General features: G+C 44.5%; 1 protein-coding gene across 1 annotated transcript; it reads right to left on the minus strand.

Moving 5' to 3' along the window:
- Positions 1-10,477: 10,477 nt before the first annotated feature.
- Positions 10,478-13,761, minus strand: FOXB1 (forkhead box B1). Its single transcript, XM_008513584.2, has 2 exons — positions 13,267-13,761; positions 10,478-12,996 (listed from the first exon to the last, which is right to left on the minus strand). Exon 2 carries the CDS (start codon positions 12,938-12,940, stop codon positions 11,963-11,965), a length of 978 nt encoding a protein of 325 aa, XP_008511806.1. The 5' UTR covers positions 12,941-12,996; positions 13,267-13,761; the 3' UTR covers positions 10,478-11,962.
- Between the last annotated feature and the right edge of the window lie 1,415 nt (positions 13,762-15,176).

Consider the following 15,176-nt stretch of genomic DNA (forward strand, 5'->3'; position numbering starts at 1 on the left):
AGTCTCATTTTTTCAGAGGAAGAAAGTAAGGCTCAGAGGGTTTCGGGGATTTGCTCAATGCCTCCTCTTTAAATCGTTGATTCCATGATCTTCCCTTTAGGGACAGTGCTGTTATTTTTATTTTAGCAGGAGATAGTACCCAAACTTGATAAACTGTGAGAATATCTTTCTACTTCTCCTCTCCTTTTAGGCCGTTTTATACTGATTAACGGCTTGTATCGTATGCCATGTAGGACCACACATGTTGCTTTGAACAATTAGGAAAGAAAAACAAGGTTACTGCTTTGCCAAGTTTATTGGTTCCAAAATAGGATGCTTCTATAAGGTTCAGGGAGGGTCATGTGAGTCAGCCTCCCCAACAGCATATCAATTTCCAGTTACCACCAAGTTGGTGGGGGCATGGATACCTCAGCATCACTCTGAAAACCATAACAATTTGCAGCCGAAATCATCACAGAACACTTCTACTCCAAAGTGGTAGAGGGTTTTCATTTAATTTTTCTGTAAGAAAAGTTGATAAGTGAAGGAAAAACAAGAACATCTCCTAACTAGATTATTTAGTCTCTAAAAGCCCCGGGAATATGGGCATTCACGGACGCCAAACCCAGAGGACTGGCAGTTGACTGGCTGAGCCCTGCCTGGATGGGCATTTCGAAACTCAGATGGAAACAGAACAGAATAAGGGAGAAAGGTGCAAAAAGACCCTGGGCTTTGCAGTTCGATCCATTTTTAAAGATGGGCTATAGTGACTCAAGGAGGAAGCCTGGTCATTTGAGCAGTAGCCCTGGCACATCTTGTAGTGGGGGGGGGGGGGTGTGGGGGCCTGGTGCAGGCAGAAAGGCCAGAAACACAGCATGTAAACCTTATTTGGCAAGTTGAACCAACAAACCAAGGTGAGGTGATCCAGAAGCTTGGGTGAGCTTCACCACCGTTCTCAGCCCAATCACAAACAGCAAGCAAACTCTGTTAAGAAAAGGCTGAGACCCCAAATACATAAGAAACCGAGAGCCCACCACCCAAGTATGAAAACAGACTGTGTCCTCAGGAGTCACTTATAACTGAGGCCCGTAGTCAAAGGGAGGCCAGAGCTGGACAGTGAACACAAAGACACACAACCTTCTTAAAAATGCAGGCTTATTCAAAGATATAAATGCCAACCTCCTGGTAATTGGATTGGAAAAGACATGTGAGTACCCAAGCACACTTTTAGAAAGTACCACTAAAGAAATTTGAGCATTAAGAGAAAACACAAATATTGACCCCCTTCAATATTTGATCTCAACAACAACAAACAGAATTGCCATATTTACTGAGAGAGAAAGTTACATGAGTCTTCTCTTCCCTCCCTCTCCACTCCCTGCTTTCCTTCCTTTTTCTTTCTTTCTAAAATCACGTTGAAAGTACAAAAACTATACTTCTTCCCCCTTCTGATTTATGTTATGATCTGACAGAGTCTAGGAGGGAAGAAAAAGACACATAGGTTAGTAATTTTCTTTGAACTACAAGAAGACATCCTTGCTTAGATTTCGCATTGGTTGCCCTCATTCCCAAAAGATTTGAGTTAACTCTGTGTGGATTCAGTTTGGTTGGATATATTTTGAGGCCTATCTTTTGGGGGGGGGGGGTTCGAAAGTTCCATTGTAACTTTTTTAGCGTCTGACCTGAGATCAAAGATCAAAAATTGCTGTGAGCTCTCATAGAGGGGGTATTTTTGGTTTTATTGAAGGTGGTCCCCCCATACACATAAGTTAAATAGAAGATAGTTTAAGATGAAAATGCAATGTAGTGAATCATAACTCACAGCAAAGCTGGGAAGGGTAAGAGAAGTAACAAAAGACCAATTTGATCGGCAGCTGCAAAAATCATCTTGTGTCTGAGCCAGTCAGCTTAAAGCCAGCAGAGGGGAACCCTCCTTCTTCCCCTGCAGACCTTAGTGAGCTTGCTAGAGCCCTTGAGTTTAGAAAGTGACGGAGCAGCTGCCTTCAGTAACAAAAGTATCTTTATATTAAACCAGCTTTTACTGAGAGTCCATTGGGCACTGATACCATTTACTGCCTAGGTAATCTTGGACAAATTAGTTAAATGCTCTGTGACTCAATATTCCCATCTCTAAAGTGAGCGTAATTAAAAAAGCTCCTATCTCCTAAGGTTGTTATTAGGATTAAATTAAATGAATTAATATTTGTAAAGAACTTAGAACAGCCCCTAGGGCATGGTAAATGCCACATAGCATTTATTAAATTTTTTGTGTGTGTTTGAGGAAGATTGGCGCTGAGCGAACATCTGTTACCAATCTTTCTCTTTTTGCTTGAGGAAGATTGTCCGTGAGCTAACACCTGTGCCAATCTTCCTCTTTTTTTTTTTGTATGTGGATGCTGCTACAGCATGGCTTGATGAGCGGTGTGGGTCCGCGCCCGGGATCCAACCTGGTGAACCCCTGGCCACCGAAGTGGAGCTCGCGAACTTAACCACTACGCCATCCGGCCGGCCCCTATTAAAGTTTTTAAAGTGACAGGGAAGTAGATTGTGCCATTGGATGGTGGGGAAAAGAAGAGTGAAAGTGCCCCAATTTTTATGTTAACTGTCTCTACGTGCCTGGCTGTCACACTGTTCCCTCTCATATCTTCTCAGCAATCTCAATAACAGTTTGTTAACATCATACGTTAAAATCTGTGAAAAGCCCCACTTTGGGAGAGTATACAGAAAAGGAGCGACAATTTTCCTTGCCATAGCGCCCCCTTTTCACTGCCATGTTACTTCAGGGAGGTAGGAACAGGAGGGCAGACAGTGAAAATTTAGGGGTTAAAAATTGCATGAAAAATAAATCTCTCTCTGTGAGTCCACAGTCTGTCCTGAAGAGTTAAAGACTAAATTTTTCTCAGGCAGGCCAATTTCTAATAGCTATTTTTACTTGACTATTCCTGTCATGGATGGTAATAGTAACTTCAGTTTGCGTGACACTTCAAAGCACTTTCATCTACTTTGCTCCACTTGGTCACTGAGACAAGCCTTTGAGGGCACCCTTATTCTCATATGAGAGATGGGTGACTGTGACCTAAGGAGACTTGCTCAGAACCGTTTAGGTAAAAGGTGATCAAATTAGGACTCAAATTCAGGTCTTCTGACCAAAATATTTCCTTGAAAGGTCTGGTTTGTGCAGATCCTGTGATGCTTAGTAATATTTGCAGAACTGAATTCAATCAGACTGAGTTAAATTGGCTTGAATGGAATTACAACGACATGCGGTCAAGACGTCCCGGGAGGCCTTTTTAAAGGACCATGCTAGTAGAGACATGAGATCTTCACCTAGGTTCTCTTTCTCTCAGCCTTCCTCTTTCCCTTCCTTATTTCTCTCTTCTCTGTGTTAAGTGAGCCAAGCCGAGGGTAGGAGTGATCAGCTCTGGGGATCCCTGTGGTTGGGGTGGTTTGAGGACTATGGAAAAGTAATTGTGAACAAATTCCTTTGATTCCGTGATTTTTTTTTCCCATGAAAAAAACATTCTTCCAATTCAGGAGAATTTCAACCTTAGCCAATAGTTATGGCACTTGTTTGTTTTTGCTTGTTCTTTCTGGGTCTCCTCCAGGCTGCCCGGATGTTCTTCAACTGACAAGCACCTGACTGCCATCTGTGTCGTGCCTCACATAGTGTTAAGCCACTCTATCAAAAACAAATAAGATCTCAAGAACCTAGAGTGGGGAAGTCCGACATGAAAGAATCATGTAAGAGAGGTCAAAACACAGTACTGCAATAAGGAGACAAAGTCGGAAGCTCAGATTCCTTGCTCTTCTTTGCTATCCCCACCGCAACTCCTCCCACCATCTTTGCTCTTGAGAATTAGCCATCTCAAAGCAAAAGAAGCAATGACACAGTCAACACCTGCTGTGGGCCTGGACCCTCTAGACTTGTGGTGGTGAGTCTGGAAGACGTTTTCAGTTTCAGGGTAGATAAAAGAATATATCAGTGGGCTAACGGAATAGATCAGTGGGATTCACCAAAGGAGCGAAATAAAGGAATTGGTTTACCTGGAATCTCTCAGAACCTTTCCAACTCTTGACATTCAGTGTCTTTTTGATTCCAAGTCAAGGCAATATTGTTTTGGGTTCCTGGGTAGAGGGCAGATAGCTGAAATCCTAAATTAAATTAATTATTGAACTGGCAGGGAGCTGTTAGGGAATTCCACATGCCAGCACTAATGCATTTTACGTCACTGAAAACAATGTTTAGTTAGGTATAAAAGATGTTCACTGAAACACTCTTTGTATTAGCAAAAACAAACAAAACCTAAAAACATTCCTAATGCCCCAATCAGGCATTTGGTATGCCACTCAGTTGGCATACTATACAACCATTAAAATCTATGGTTAAGAAAACTGTATATTCCCGTGTTATGAAAACATGGGAAATTTTTAGGATATAATGCTGGAGGAAAGCAAGATAGACAAATGTATGTAGTATACTGATTATAATTATGGAAAATGTTGAAAGGAGAAATGGATTATTTTAAAATATGCAAAATAAAAATACAGAAAAACATTTCTATAATATAGTTGGAGTACTTTTACAGTAAAGATTAAATTTCTAAATGAAATAGAACAGAACAAAACCAATTATATATTTAGAAATCAACATAAGTCTCTCCATAAACTCCACCATTTCTCACTACAGAGAAATTCCAAGTAATTATTTTAAATGATTTATTCAGCATCTGTCATGGTAAGAATTCCATCATGTTTGGCTACATAGCAAAGAATAATTAGCAATACAATTAATCAAATTGCTATTTATATTTTTACGTCCAAGTTAATCATTTTCACTTTCTTGTTTTATGGGAGGGGTTCTCTTTTTATTAAAGCCAGCAGCATCCACAAGTAAATTTAAATATATTTCAAACATGTTTTAATTGTACAACCATCGTATCACGGCTCAAACGGAGAGCCGGTACTCTTATTTACTGACACCTGGAACAAAGGCACAGCGTTTTTACCTAAGTTAAACGAACAGGACTATTTTCAGAACTCCCATCCATTCAGTCAGTTGTTCTTCTGTGTTGGGGACCGGAGTCACTGCATATACACGATCTGGAATAATCTGATAGTCATAACATTTCATCCTTGCCTGTGCTCCCTGCCTTCTCCCCACCCACCAACACACACTAAAAGGATGAGAATTGTCAGCATCTTCCAGGCGGTCACAGAAATATTTGATTCAGTCTGACTAATCGTTGAACGTGGAAAGGTTGGGTAGTCATTTGTCAGTTTTTCTCTGATATGAAATCACGCCAGGAATCTTGAGACAGACCATTATTTCAGTTTTTGATGTTTGTTTTTTGTAAGCTGACATAAATATCATGGCACCCAGGGTGATGGGGAACTTTTCAATGATCATTTTATTGTTATACATAGACCTTCAGTCTATCAAACATATATAAATAAATAAAATAAATATGTGTTGGTATTTCCAAGTGAGCCAGACATTTGTAGCTCTCTGTTCCACTGTAGCACGTGTAGTGGGGGAGTTCAGATGCTGGGAAATTTCCTGTTGTGTGAAACCATTCTCGGCTGTAATGTCTCTCCAAGGAGTTGCTCTAATTAATGCAAAACACTCTAGATACTACTTAATAAATACTAAGCTTCCTCTAAGTGGGACAAAATTAAGATCCTTTATTGAACAGTTTCTTTGTATGCCAGTATGTGCTGGAATCATCAGACCAATACATACTATTTCAGGAAGGAGGGGAGAAAAATCTATAGCAAAAGCAGAGTTGGGAAACAATTATTTCTGCAAACCAACAACTCTTTCTGTACTTATACCTTAGTAAACTCAGGTCAACAGGGAACGCTCTGGGGAAGAAATTAACTGAGTAAATAAAAATAAACAGGCTGCAAAGCATAAATCAGAATCACAATGTCTCCAAACAACAGCTACTTAAAGAATGCTTTTTATCCGTGAGCTTAATCTGTTCTAATTAATGCTCCGAGTTTGTTCCTTCAAAAGCTTGCAACTGATCTGACATTGGTTATTTGCAGACACCAGCAAAAGGAGGCTGCCTCCAAAGAAGACCCTTTTGTCCATTTTTCTTGAAAATTTCTGGAAGGAAAATCTTCCAAGGAAAGTTTTATTTAGCCACTACAATTTTTCATGGATAATTCCAATTAGTTTATTATTAGTTCTGGTGACTTGGATAGCTTATGGTTATAAAACAACCAACTATTTCTTCAATAATTTTTTTTGTATCTGTATGTCTGAGCCACATCCCATATTTGAAGAATAGTGTTAAATATGACCTTACAAATCTTAAAGCTAAAATCAGAAGTGTTCAAGGTTTTGGTGTACTTGGAAAAAGTACCAAGCAAAATTTTTAAATACCATAGAAAACCCTCTAAATACTTTCTACTTCAGATCAGATTTCAATTAGACTTCAAATTTGAGAAAAACTGGTCCATCCCTCTGCAGTTATACCTCGAAAGCTGAGAAGTCTGCTGCTTTATTTTTCCCTGCTCTGTCTCTAGAAGCAGCTCTAAAGTCACTATAAGTTTTCTAAGATGCTGACACATAAAGGTATATAAAGTTCACCGAAACAAAAATGTTAAACATTGAAGACAGAGAGAGAAGTATCGGCACAAATTATCTTAACTACACTGACACATGTGGCTTGTTGTTTTCCCCTTGAGAATGGGAAATGAAAATGTAAGAAGCTTCTGACTTGGAAATTCTAACCAAAGAGTATCTCTGGTCCCGACATTACATTGCAAGTTTACCATCACGGTGCTCAGATGGGGTAGCTATCAGAAAATGGGATGTGTGTGTGTGTGTGAGAGAGAGAGAGAGAAAGAGTGAAGGAGAGAGACAGAGAGACAGAATATTGAGCAGGTGAGGCTGAAAGCTTGGCTTTCAAGTCTGTTGTGACACCTATGACCAGACACTGGTTGAAAGAAGAAAACTGGATGACCCAGATGCAATCCTGGTCTTTGAAAACCAGCTGTTTATGTAATCCATGTCAAGCAAGGAGGTAAGAGACTTGGAGATGCGTGTGATAGAATGATGTTTATATGGGTGTAGATAAAGATTTGTTTAAGTCAGAGTTATTATCTCAGACCTGAGTGTTAGCTGATCACCCAGAGCTCCTTGGGAATCCTGAGGCCCACAGTGCCACCCCGACTCGCTTTCTTCCCCTCCCCCCTTTTTTTCAGAAGCCAGAGGATGCCTGCTGCATCTCGCACTGTAGTGCAAACAGATCCCTGCAAAGAGAGAGGAAGATAAAATGAATTTAAATTCCAAAGGGGTTCCAGTGCCGGTTTCCTAGTCCCCGAGTCAGCAATGTGTTTGTGAAAATTCAGCCTTTTTGTCTCCCAGTAAAAAGGAGCTAAATCTACATCGGTGGCCCAGTCTCGGGTTGCTATTCTTTGCATTTTCTATTCGAGTGAATGAGAGTGAATGAAGTGGCCGGGACCCTTCATTTGATCTACTCAATTGCATAAAGTGACAGAATTCTAATATATTTGTTTAATGCTCTTCAATGGGCTTTCACTTTTTTGCTTGCAAATGAAGCATCCGTGGGCAAAGTTTCATCCCCCTTTAACACCGGGACATATTTCATAACTCAGGCCATGGTTTGAAGTGATCTTGAGAGGAGTTTTAGACTCAAAAAGTGGAAAATAAAGAAACAGATGTGAAGTTATTGTAAATTCCAAGAGTGGGCTCTGGGGCTATTGTGCCCCCACGGCGGGCGGTCCAGGGGCTGTGCCTTTCATGCTGTAATTGAAACATATTAATTAGATAATTTGTTGTTAGTTTAAACGAAACAAATGCATCCCCTTTGAGGCTTCACAGCCAGTGGGTTGGGTTGTTTTTGTTTTGTTTTTGTTTGGGTGTCTCTGTGCATACGTGGCTTTAGGAGAAAAAAATTAATTGACATTTATATTAAGAATTTCAGAACTGATTCGGATTCTTTCCTTTCTTAAATGGATACCTTTTACAAAGGGAGTTTCCATTCGTAAGAGTGTGAACCATCCCTCACTCTCCGCCCCCCCAACCTTGCATAAACTAATGTAAAAATCTTGTGTCTGCATCTCTGCATTGGATTCTTGGTCCCTCCCACCCCCCAACTTCATCCGACTCAAGCATCTGGCCAGATTTATGCTTCCCAGACACTCAATGTTCTCATCTGTTTTAAAGGAATTAAACTCACTGCTATAATATTTAAGCCATTCTGAGGATCATCGACTAGCACTGCTTCTGCTAGTCTTCAGGCTTTTCAAAACCCCCAACCCAGGCGAGAGGAGCAGCGAGAACTTCTGCAGCTTCTCTCTTGAGAAAGTGCACAAAATTCATTCATTGTGTAAGCGTTTCCCTCAAATCAGGGAAAGCTGTTTAAAAACACAGTTGAGGACAGAACCATGTTCAAAACCCAAAGTAACAGAATAGCCAAGTTTCCAAATCAAAAACCTAAATTTAAAAAGTCAGTACTGCCCTAATTTACAAAATAGAAAATAATATAACTTAACTCAATTCTGAGGATAAGACCCAGAACATACCTCTCGCTGCATGGTGTTGTCTCTTCCAGTTTTACTTTAAAGCTGTGTGTATTGACTTTGGACTTGAGCCAGGTGAAAAGATTTAACATGACAAAGAGAGCCATTGAAGGTATCATAGTTATAAACTTCCTTATTTGTGGGGCACTTCAGCTAAACAGGGTGTAAGTCTCAAAGCTGGGGATGAAGTAGGGTGGAGGCATGTGTGTTTGGGCTGCCTTTGGATTTCTGATCAAGGTCAAAATATCATCAATGGATTTTTTACTTTACTCATTCAACTTCGTCTGAGAAAAGATGCCTGCAATTGTGAAAGGAAGACTCACAATGCCCAAGTTATTTCATTCTTTGCAATACACCATGACGAACTTACCAGCTGAAAAGAACATTTTCAAATACTGAGTTGAAATCACTCCTTTGCTAAAACTCAGAAATAGGATCTGCATCTTATTTACTTCCATTTATTAAATGAATGTCTGTACACATTACTTATCCTTGAATTCTACTTTCTGTGATAGGAAGAATATTTTACCTGACTATTTAAGCTGATAACTTTTAAAATGTTGGAGGCCCATGTTAGCCCTTTATGCTTCCTTCATTCTCAGTTTGAACTCAGTGTTAGTAAATTTGACGAGATTAGAATATTGCAGAGATGGCTTCAATTTTATCTTGCAGGAAATGTATTTAATTTTTTTTAAATGTAGATGATTCCTTGTTGAGAACAAAGTTTCAAGAGTTTTCTAGCCCAGGGCGCATAAGTTTTCCAGGCTTTCTTTAGCTGATCTTGTTGATATAATTGTGAATTGGGCTTGATGAATGAGTTTAGTTGTCCCCGTCTGACGAGCTTTAGTAGCTTCATGCATTTTAATCAGTCCAATGATTCATTTATTTTCCACCTTTTTTTTTTTTTTGGCTGTGTGTGGGATCCTTCCTTTTAAAAAATGGTCACAACAGGATTAATTACCCTTTGCATTAATCCTAAAAATTTTTTTAAGATAACCCTCTAAATACGTAAGGGTGGCAGGTGCTAAGGATTCTCCTTATGGAGTATAATGATCATGATTTCTTTGTGGGTTTCTCTGGGTTCCACACGGGTCTCCTGTTTAATCATTTTACACAGTAAAGTGTTAATCACCATTTAAGTTTTTCTTTGTCTTGTAACTTCATTAGTTAAATACACACCTCACTCCAGAAATATTGTGACCCCTTTAAGAAAGTTTCCCTTGGCCTCGAGCCATAAATTCTTGGCAAATTTTAATTCTCTGCAAAAATCTGAAGAAAAGCAAATGCTTAGAGTCAAACATTTAAAATAACTTCATTTGCTTCTTTAAAATAAATGCATCAACCTTATTTTTCCAACTGAAAGTATGAAAAGAAATCTGTTTAATTCAAAGGGAACAGATTTCTTGACACGCAAGGTGAACTTTTAGATAACTTCTGAAAAAGAAAATTTCAACAACTGCAATAATTTAAAGGAGCAAGGAAGTGAATACTCACTTCAAAAAAGATGCATCAGAATATAAGCATTAAGTAAGCAAGTCTGTTTTTACTTTCTGTATCTTCATATGGCCTCTACCTGATTCCTACCTAAGCCTTACGTTTACATAAGTGCTGTATTTTTTGTAAAATGCATATTTTAAGATAGACAAAAATACATGTAAAGTACTGTATTTTTTCACTGTTTTTCTTTCAGCACTACACCTGTGCACCTGATCCATGTTAGAAATAGTTTGTTTCCTCTATCCCTCTGCACAAATATCTTCAAGAGTCCATCTGAATAATTCCTCCCCCAATATGCAAGTGCATAAGAGGAGGTTTGACTGTTTTAAAAATAAGATATGAAAAAGACAAGCTACTCGACGGATTGCAGAAAACATGCTTCGAGAACTACATCTCTATTGTAAAGTTATTGTTTGCAGCAACTCTTCAAAAACACACGAAACTAAAATTTGAATTTACATATTTTAATGAGAAAATATTATTTGGACTAGGTTCATAATTTAATGTAGACACCTTTTTAAAATTCTTTGTCTTAAAACAGGCATGCTGGGAACAAGAACATCAATATTTAAAATGCCATGCTAATTCTGTAAAGGGAGGGAGAAAAAGGAAAGGTAAAAATTGTACAGCTCTGATGACACTACAACTTTTTTTTTTTAACTTAAGCAGGTCACACCAGAACAACAGTTCGTTTTCCAGCAAATTACCTAAGATTCTAAAGGAATATAGCAAACAAAAAGTGCGTTTTACACAGTGTATAATCATTCCTATTCACAAGCATTTACACCTCTTTGCAGCCCTTTAGCTTCCGGGAAAAGTTCTTGTAGCACACAGAAAGACTCGTCCTAGAAAGATGTCCTACTCGGTGACTTCTCCTTAATGTTGCCAGTCAGCTATCTAGGTCCCTCTAAGGTTGCCCTGATGCTTTCTTGGTTGGGCTTATTTCATTTTCTTTTTTCCCCCTTCCAACAATAAAATAAATAGCTAAAAAGGTCTCTAAGTAATCGGAAAGTTAACATCCCAATTAACTTTCCCATCCCCCCTTCCCTCCCCTAAACCTGGCCAGAAATGAAAGGTAAACATTCACATTACAACAGGTACTTGTAAAGTGGGCTTTGCCGGCTCGCCCGCCAAGCAATACCGATTCAAGTTCACTGTTTACATTTTCCGGGCGCTTTGTAAACAATACAAGGTTACTTTGAGTTTTGTTTCGCTTGCGTGGAGGACAAGCGTCCCCTTCCCAGCTTGGCAGCTTCTCCCCTAACTCGCAGCGCCTGGAGCCTCAGGCAGGAAACAAAACCCCGAAACAAAAAAAAAAACTCCGCAGAAGCCGAGGAGGCAGGGCGGCTGCTCCGGGAAGCTGTGGTCCGCCCAGCCCCTGCCGGATGGGCGGAGGCGAGCGGGTAGGAAGATAAGTGGTCCCATTTCGCGGCAGATTTCCACGACGTAGACAGAGATCCGGCCCTCAGCTATGCTGCGGCAGCCCTCAGGGGACAACTCTTCCAGGAAACCCCTGAAGCGATTTCTCTGGTCTTAGAACTAACCGCGCCGAGCCCCGAGCCCCGAGCCCAGCGGATCCGGACCGGGAGAATACGCGCTCCTCTCCGCGAAGGCGGGAGGCAGGATTTCCCCTGCCTCTTACATGGGAGGGGGGTTCAGGGGTCCCGGGGATGGGACGGCTTGGCTCAGGTGCCCCCTGCCTTCCCATCTTGTGAGAGCGAGGACAACTCCCACGCGCCTCCAATCCCAGCTGCAAGTTTGTGTTTTGTCTCCTGGGTCCAAAACAAAGTTCTCTTGGGGGAGAGAGGGTTGGCCAAAGGTGAAACGGACAAATTAGGGTGGCAGTCCCAGGTCGGGGAAAGCAGGACTGGGAGCTGGGGAAGACGAATGAGCTGGCGGGGAGGGGAACAAGAGGGGCCCCGGCCGCTGAGGGTCAGTGCACCGCCACCGAGTGCAAGGCGGAGGCCGGGCTGGTGAGCGTTTCGCTGGGAGTGGCGGGGCTGCTTTGGCTGGTGGCTGTTTGCGAGGACGTGGGGCTGAGTGAGGGCGGCGAGTTCGAGAGCAAGGTGGGGATGGGCGCGGGCAGCGCGGGCAGTGCGGGCACTGCGGCCGGCGTGGGCTTAATGGGCACTGGGATGGCAGGCAGGGTCTGGCCCGCTGCGTGGCACAGCGGCTTCAGCGGCACACCGTAGGCGCTATAATCGCCACTAGCCATGGAGATGGGGGTGGCCGAATCGATCATGCCTGCGGAACCGTACACGTGCGGCCAGCCAGTGCCCAGTGAGCTGCCCATGGTAGTCAACTGGTTGGGGAGCGGGTAGGCGGCGGGCACCGGCTGCATGGCGGAGAAGGCCAGCCCCCCAGGCATCTTGTACTCGCGCGCGATGATATTCTCGATGGCGAAAGGGTGCTTGAAGCCGGAGGGCTGCGCCACGCCGCCCAGGTTGTAGGCGGCAGCAGGCATCTGCGGCAGGTGCGTGCCAGAGGCCGCGAGCGCGCTGAGGCGCAGCTTGGCCTGCTGCTGCAGATACTGCGCAGCGTCGGCTGGCTTGCTGGGCGCCAGGTGGTCCGACTTCAGCACCTTGAAGCGCTTGCGGCGCCGCAGGAAGCTGCCGTTCTCGAACATGTCCCCGCAGCTGGGGTGCAGCGCCCAGAAGCTGCCCTTGCCCGGCTGGTCTGGCCGCCGCGGGATCTTGATGAAGCAGTCGTTGAAGGAGAGGTTGTGGCGCAGGCTGTTCTGCCAGCGCTGCGTGTTCTCCCGGTAGTAGGGGAAGCGGTCCATGATGAACTTGTAGATCTCGCTCAGCGGCAGCATCTTCTCGGGCGAGCTCTGAATGGCCATAGCGGTCAGCGAGATGTACGAGTAGGGCGGCTTCTGGTCGCTGTACGTGTTTCGGCCGGGCCGAGGCATCTTCTTGTTTGCCCCCTTCTTGCTCTGGGTCGGCGCGGGCCGGCGGCTGCTCGGATCTGGGAAGGAGGGAAGATAATGGGGGCAGGAGGGACATGGATGCACAGACAGACACTGCGAGGTCAGCCAGGCCGAGTATAGACTTCGGTGGTGGACGGTAGAGACCGTGGCGCTGGATCAGCCGGCGCCCGCGCTCTTTAACCAGCAACTTTGCGTGTAGAGTGGGGCGCGGCCAGGGGGCGCGGGAGGGGAGGCCGGCGAGGGGAGCATGGAGGTAAGCCGGACTTGAAGTGGACACCGGGGCAGGGACGCAGTCGCGAGTGGCTCACCTTAAAGTTGCTCCAAGTTGCGCGTCCGCATCCAGGATGGCGCTGCTGCTCGCCGCGTGCCTCCCGGTGCGCAGCCGGGGCGCAGTGTCCGGGCTCCGCTGGGCTCCGTACTTCTCTGAGCCCCGCAGCTCGGCCCCGCAGCGCCCCGCGCCGCCCGGTCCGCAGGGCTTCTGCCCAGTGCGCTGCGCGGGCGGCCGAGCTCGGCTGCGGAGTCCCGGCGCGGACGGTGGCAGCGGCGGCCTCGGGGCTCCGGAGGGCGCTGCTGTGGGCTCCGCGGCTCCACTGAGCTAGGTGGCTGCCTCCATGTCCTCCCTCGAACCATCTGATAGTTTTAAGCGGTGACAGGAGCAGAAAAGACCCCTGTAGCGGCGCTTCATTAATGTGCCACTTCTTAGCTATCATATGACAATCGCCTTGGGAGGAGGAGGAAGAGGAGGGGGAGCGGGGGCTGCAGAGGGAGGGGACTGAGCGAGACGGGAGAGCCTGGCCAGTTCTGGTTTCTTTCACACCTATTTACATGGACACCTTGGCCAATAGGAATCACTTCCAGCTCAAGACTGACCGAGGGGGAAGAGCATCGGCCACCGGCGGGGAGCGGGACGCGCCAGCCTGGGTGCGCGGTGTGAAGGTATGAGGAGGCGGCCTCCGCGGAGCGGGGATTCAGGCGACCACTCATGTTCACAGACGGAGCTGCCGCGCAGACGATGTTTGACATGGAAATTGCTTGGCTGGGGTATTCTGTTTCCTTTGCATTGTATCGAGTTTGTATTGTTAGCTAACTTCAGGCACGGCTTTCCCCTGAAGCAGACCGTTTTCCTGCGCTTGGCATTACCCGGGGTGGTTGCATGAGTTATTATAGTGAACATACACCCTTTCCCCGAGTCCTCCACGAGGCAGGTCAAAGTTTGATTTGACCTTCCTAGGCTGCTGCCTTAGCTCTGTACAGTGGGTGTGTACCTTTAAGTGATGAGGTTTTAAAAAGACCTACAAAAATATAATCGGACAGCTCCGCGTAAGAGCCCATTTTGAATCGTAGTGTATTGGCCAAATTAAAAAAAAAAATTTAAAATAGTGTATCTGGGTGAACAGGCACGGTCTTCACTCTAAAAGTCCTCCAGGAATTTGATTAGACACAGGATGAAGGCTCTGGGGCTGCTGGGGCAGACAGTGTGTGGACCTGGGGAGGCCTGAGTTTGACACACTTTATCATCAGATGAGCCGCGTGGTCTCTCGTTTTCCCCAGGTGGTTTGAAACTTTAGGAATTAGGCGTTGCCTGGAAGTTTGCATTTTACAGCCGGAACTTTCTCCCCCCCTCCTCCCCCCCGCCTTTTTGCATAGTGAGAACTTAGAGTTTAGAAAGCCCAGCACAAGCTGCCTGTGGTCCCACTGAAACAGCAGTACCTTCTAGACTTACAAAGACCCAGCGAGTTTTCTTTTTTTGGAGAGAGAAGAGGGCGGGATGTGCCTCGGGTCACCCTGCCTGGTGCGGGCAGCAGGCTCCCTTCGGTTCGGAGACGTCTCGGGAGGTTCAATGAATTATCATCATCATCATCATCACCGTCGTCGTCATCATCATCAAATTGCTATGAAATAGTGAGTCGACCCCGCCTGCATGCACGCCTTCTGCAAGTAGACGCTAGGAGTTCCCACGGGTTTCTGCACATTCTCCGACCTTTATGGTTTTTAAAAGAAATTTCTTTTACCGCGTTGTTAACTCAATAGCACCAGCCTACACTGAATCATCTTCGGTCCAGAAATGTGAAAACTTCTTTTTTCAGGAGGTGGTGGTGGTAGAGTTCTGGGTGTTAAGTTTTGACACGTTTCGTGGTATTAGAGCATTATTAGTGGAGCTGTTTGGGGTTAGCATAAAAAAAAAAGATCTTTCAGCGCGCGCGCACACAGACGCACA

The sequence above is a fragment of the Equus przewalskii genome, chromosome 1 (assembly GCF_037783145.1).
Source record: "Equus przewalskii isolate Varuska chromosome 1, EquPr2, whole genome shotgun sequence".
Classification (NCBI taxonomy): Eukaryota; Metazoa; Chordata; class Mammalia; order Perissodactyla; family Equidae; genus Equus; species Equus przewalskii.

Bases quoted from the DNA above. Each gene is read 5' to 3' on its own strand.
- FOXB1 (XM_008513584.2), bottom strand. From the start codon at position 12,940: ATGCCTCGGCCCGGCCGAAACACGTACAGCGACCAGAAGCCGCCCTAC.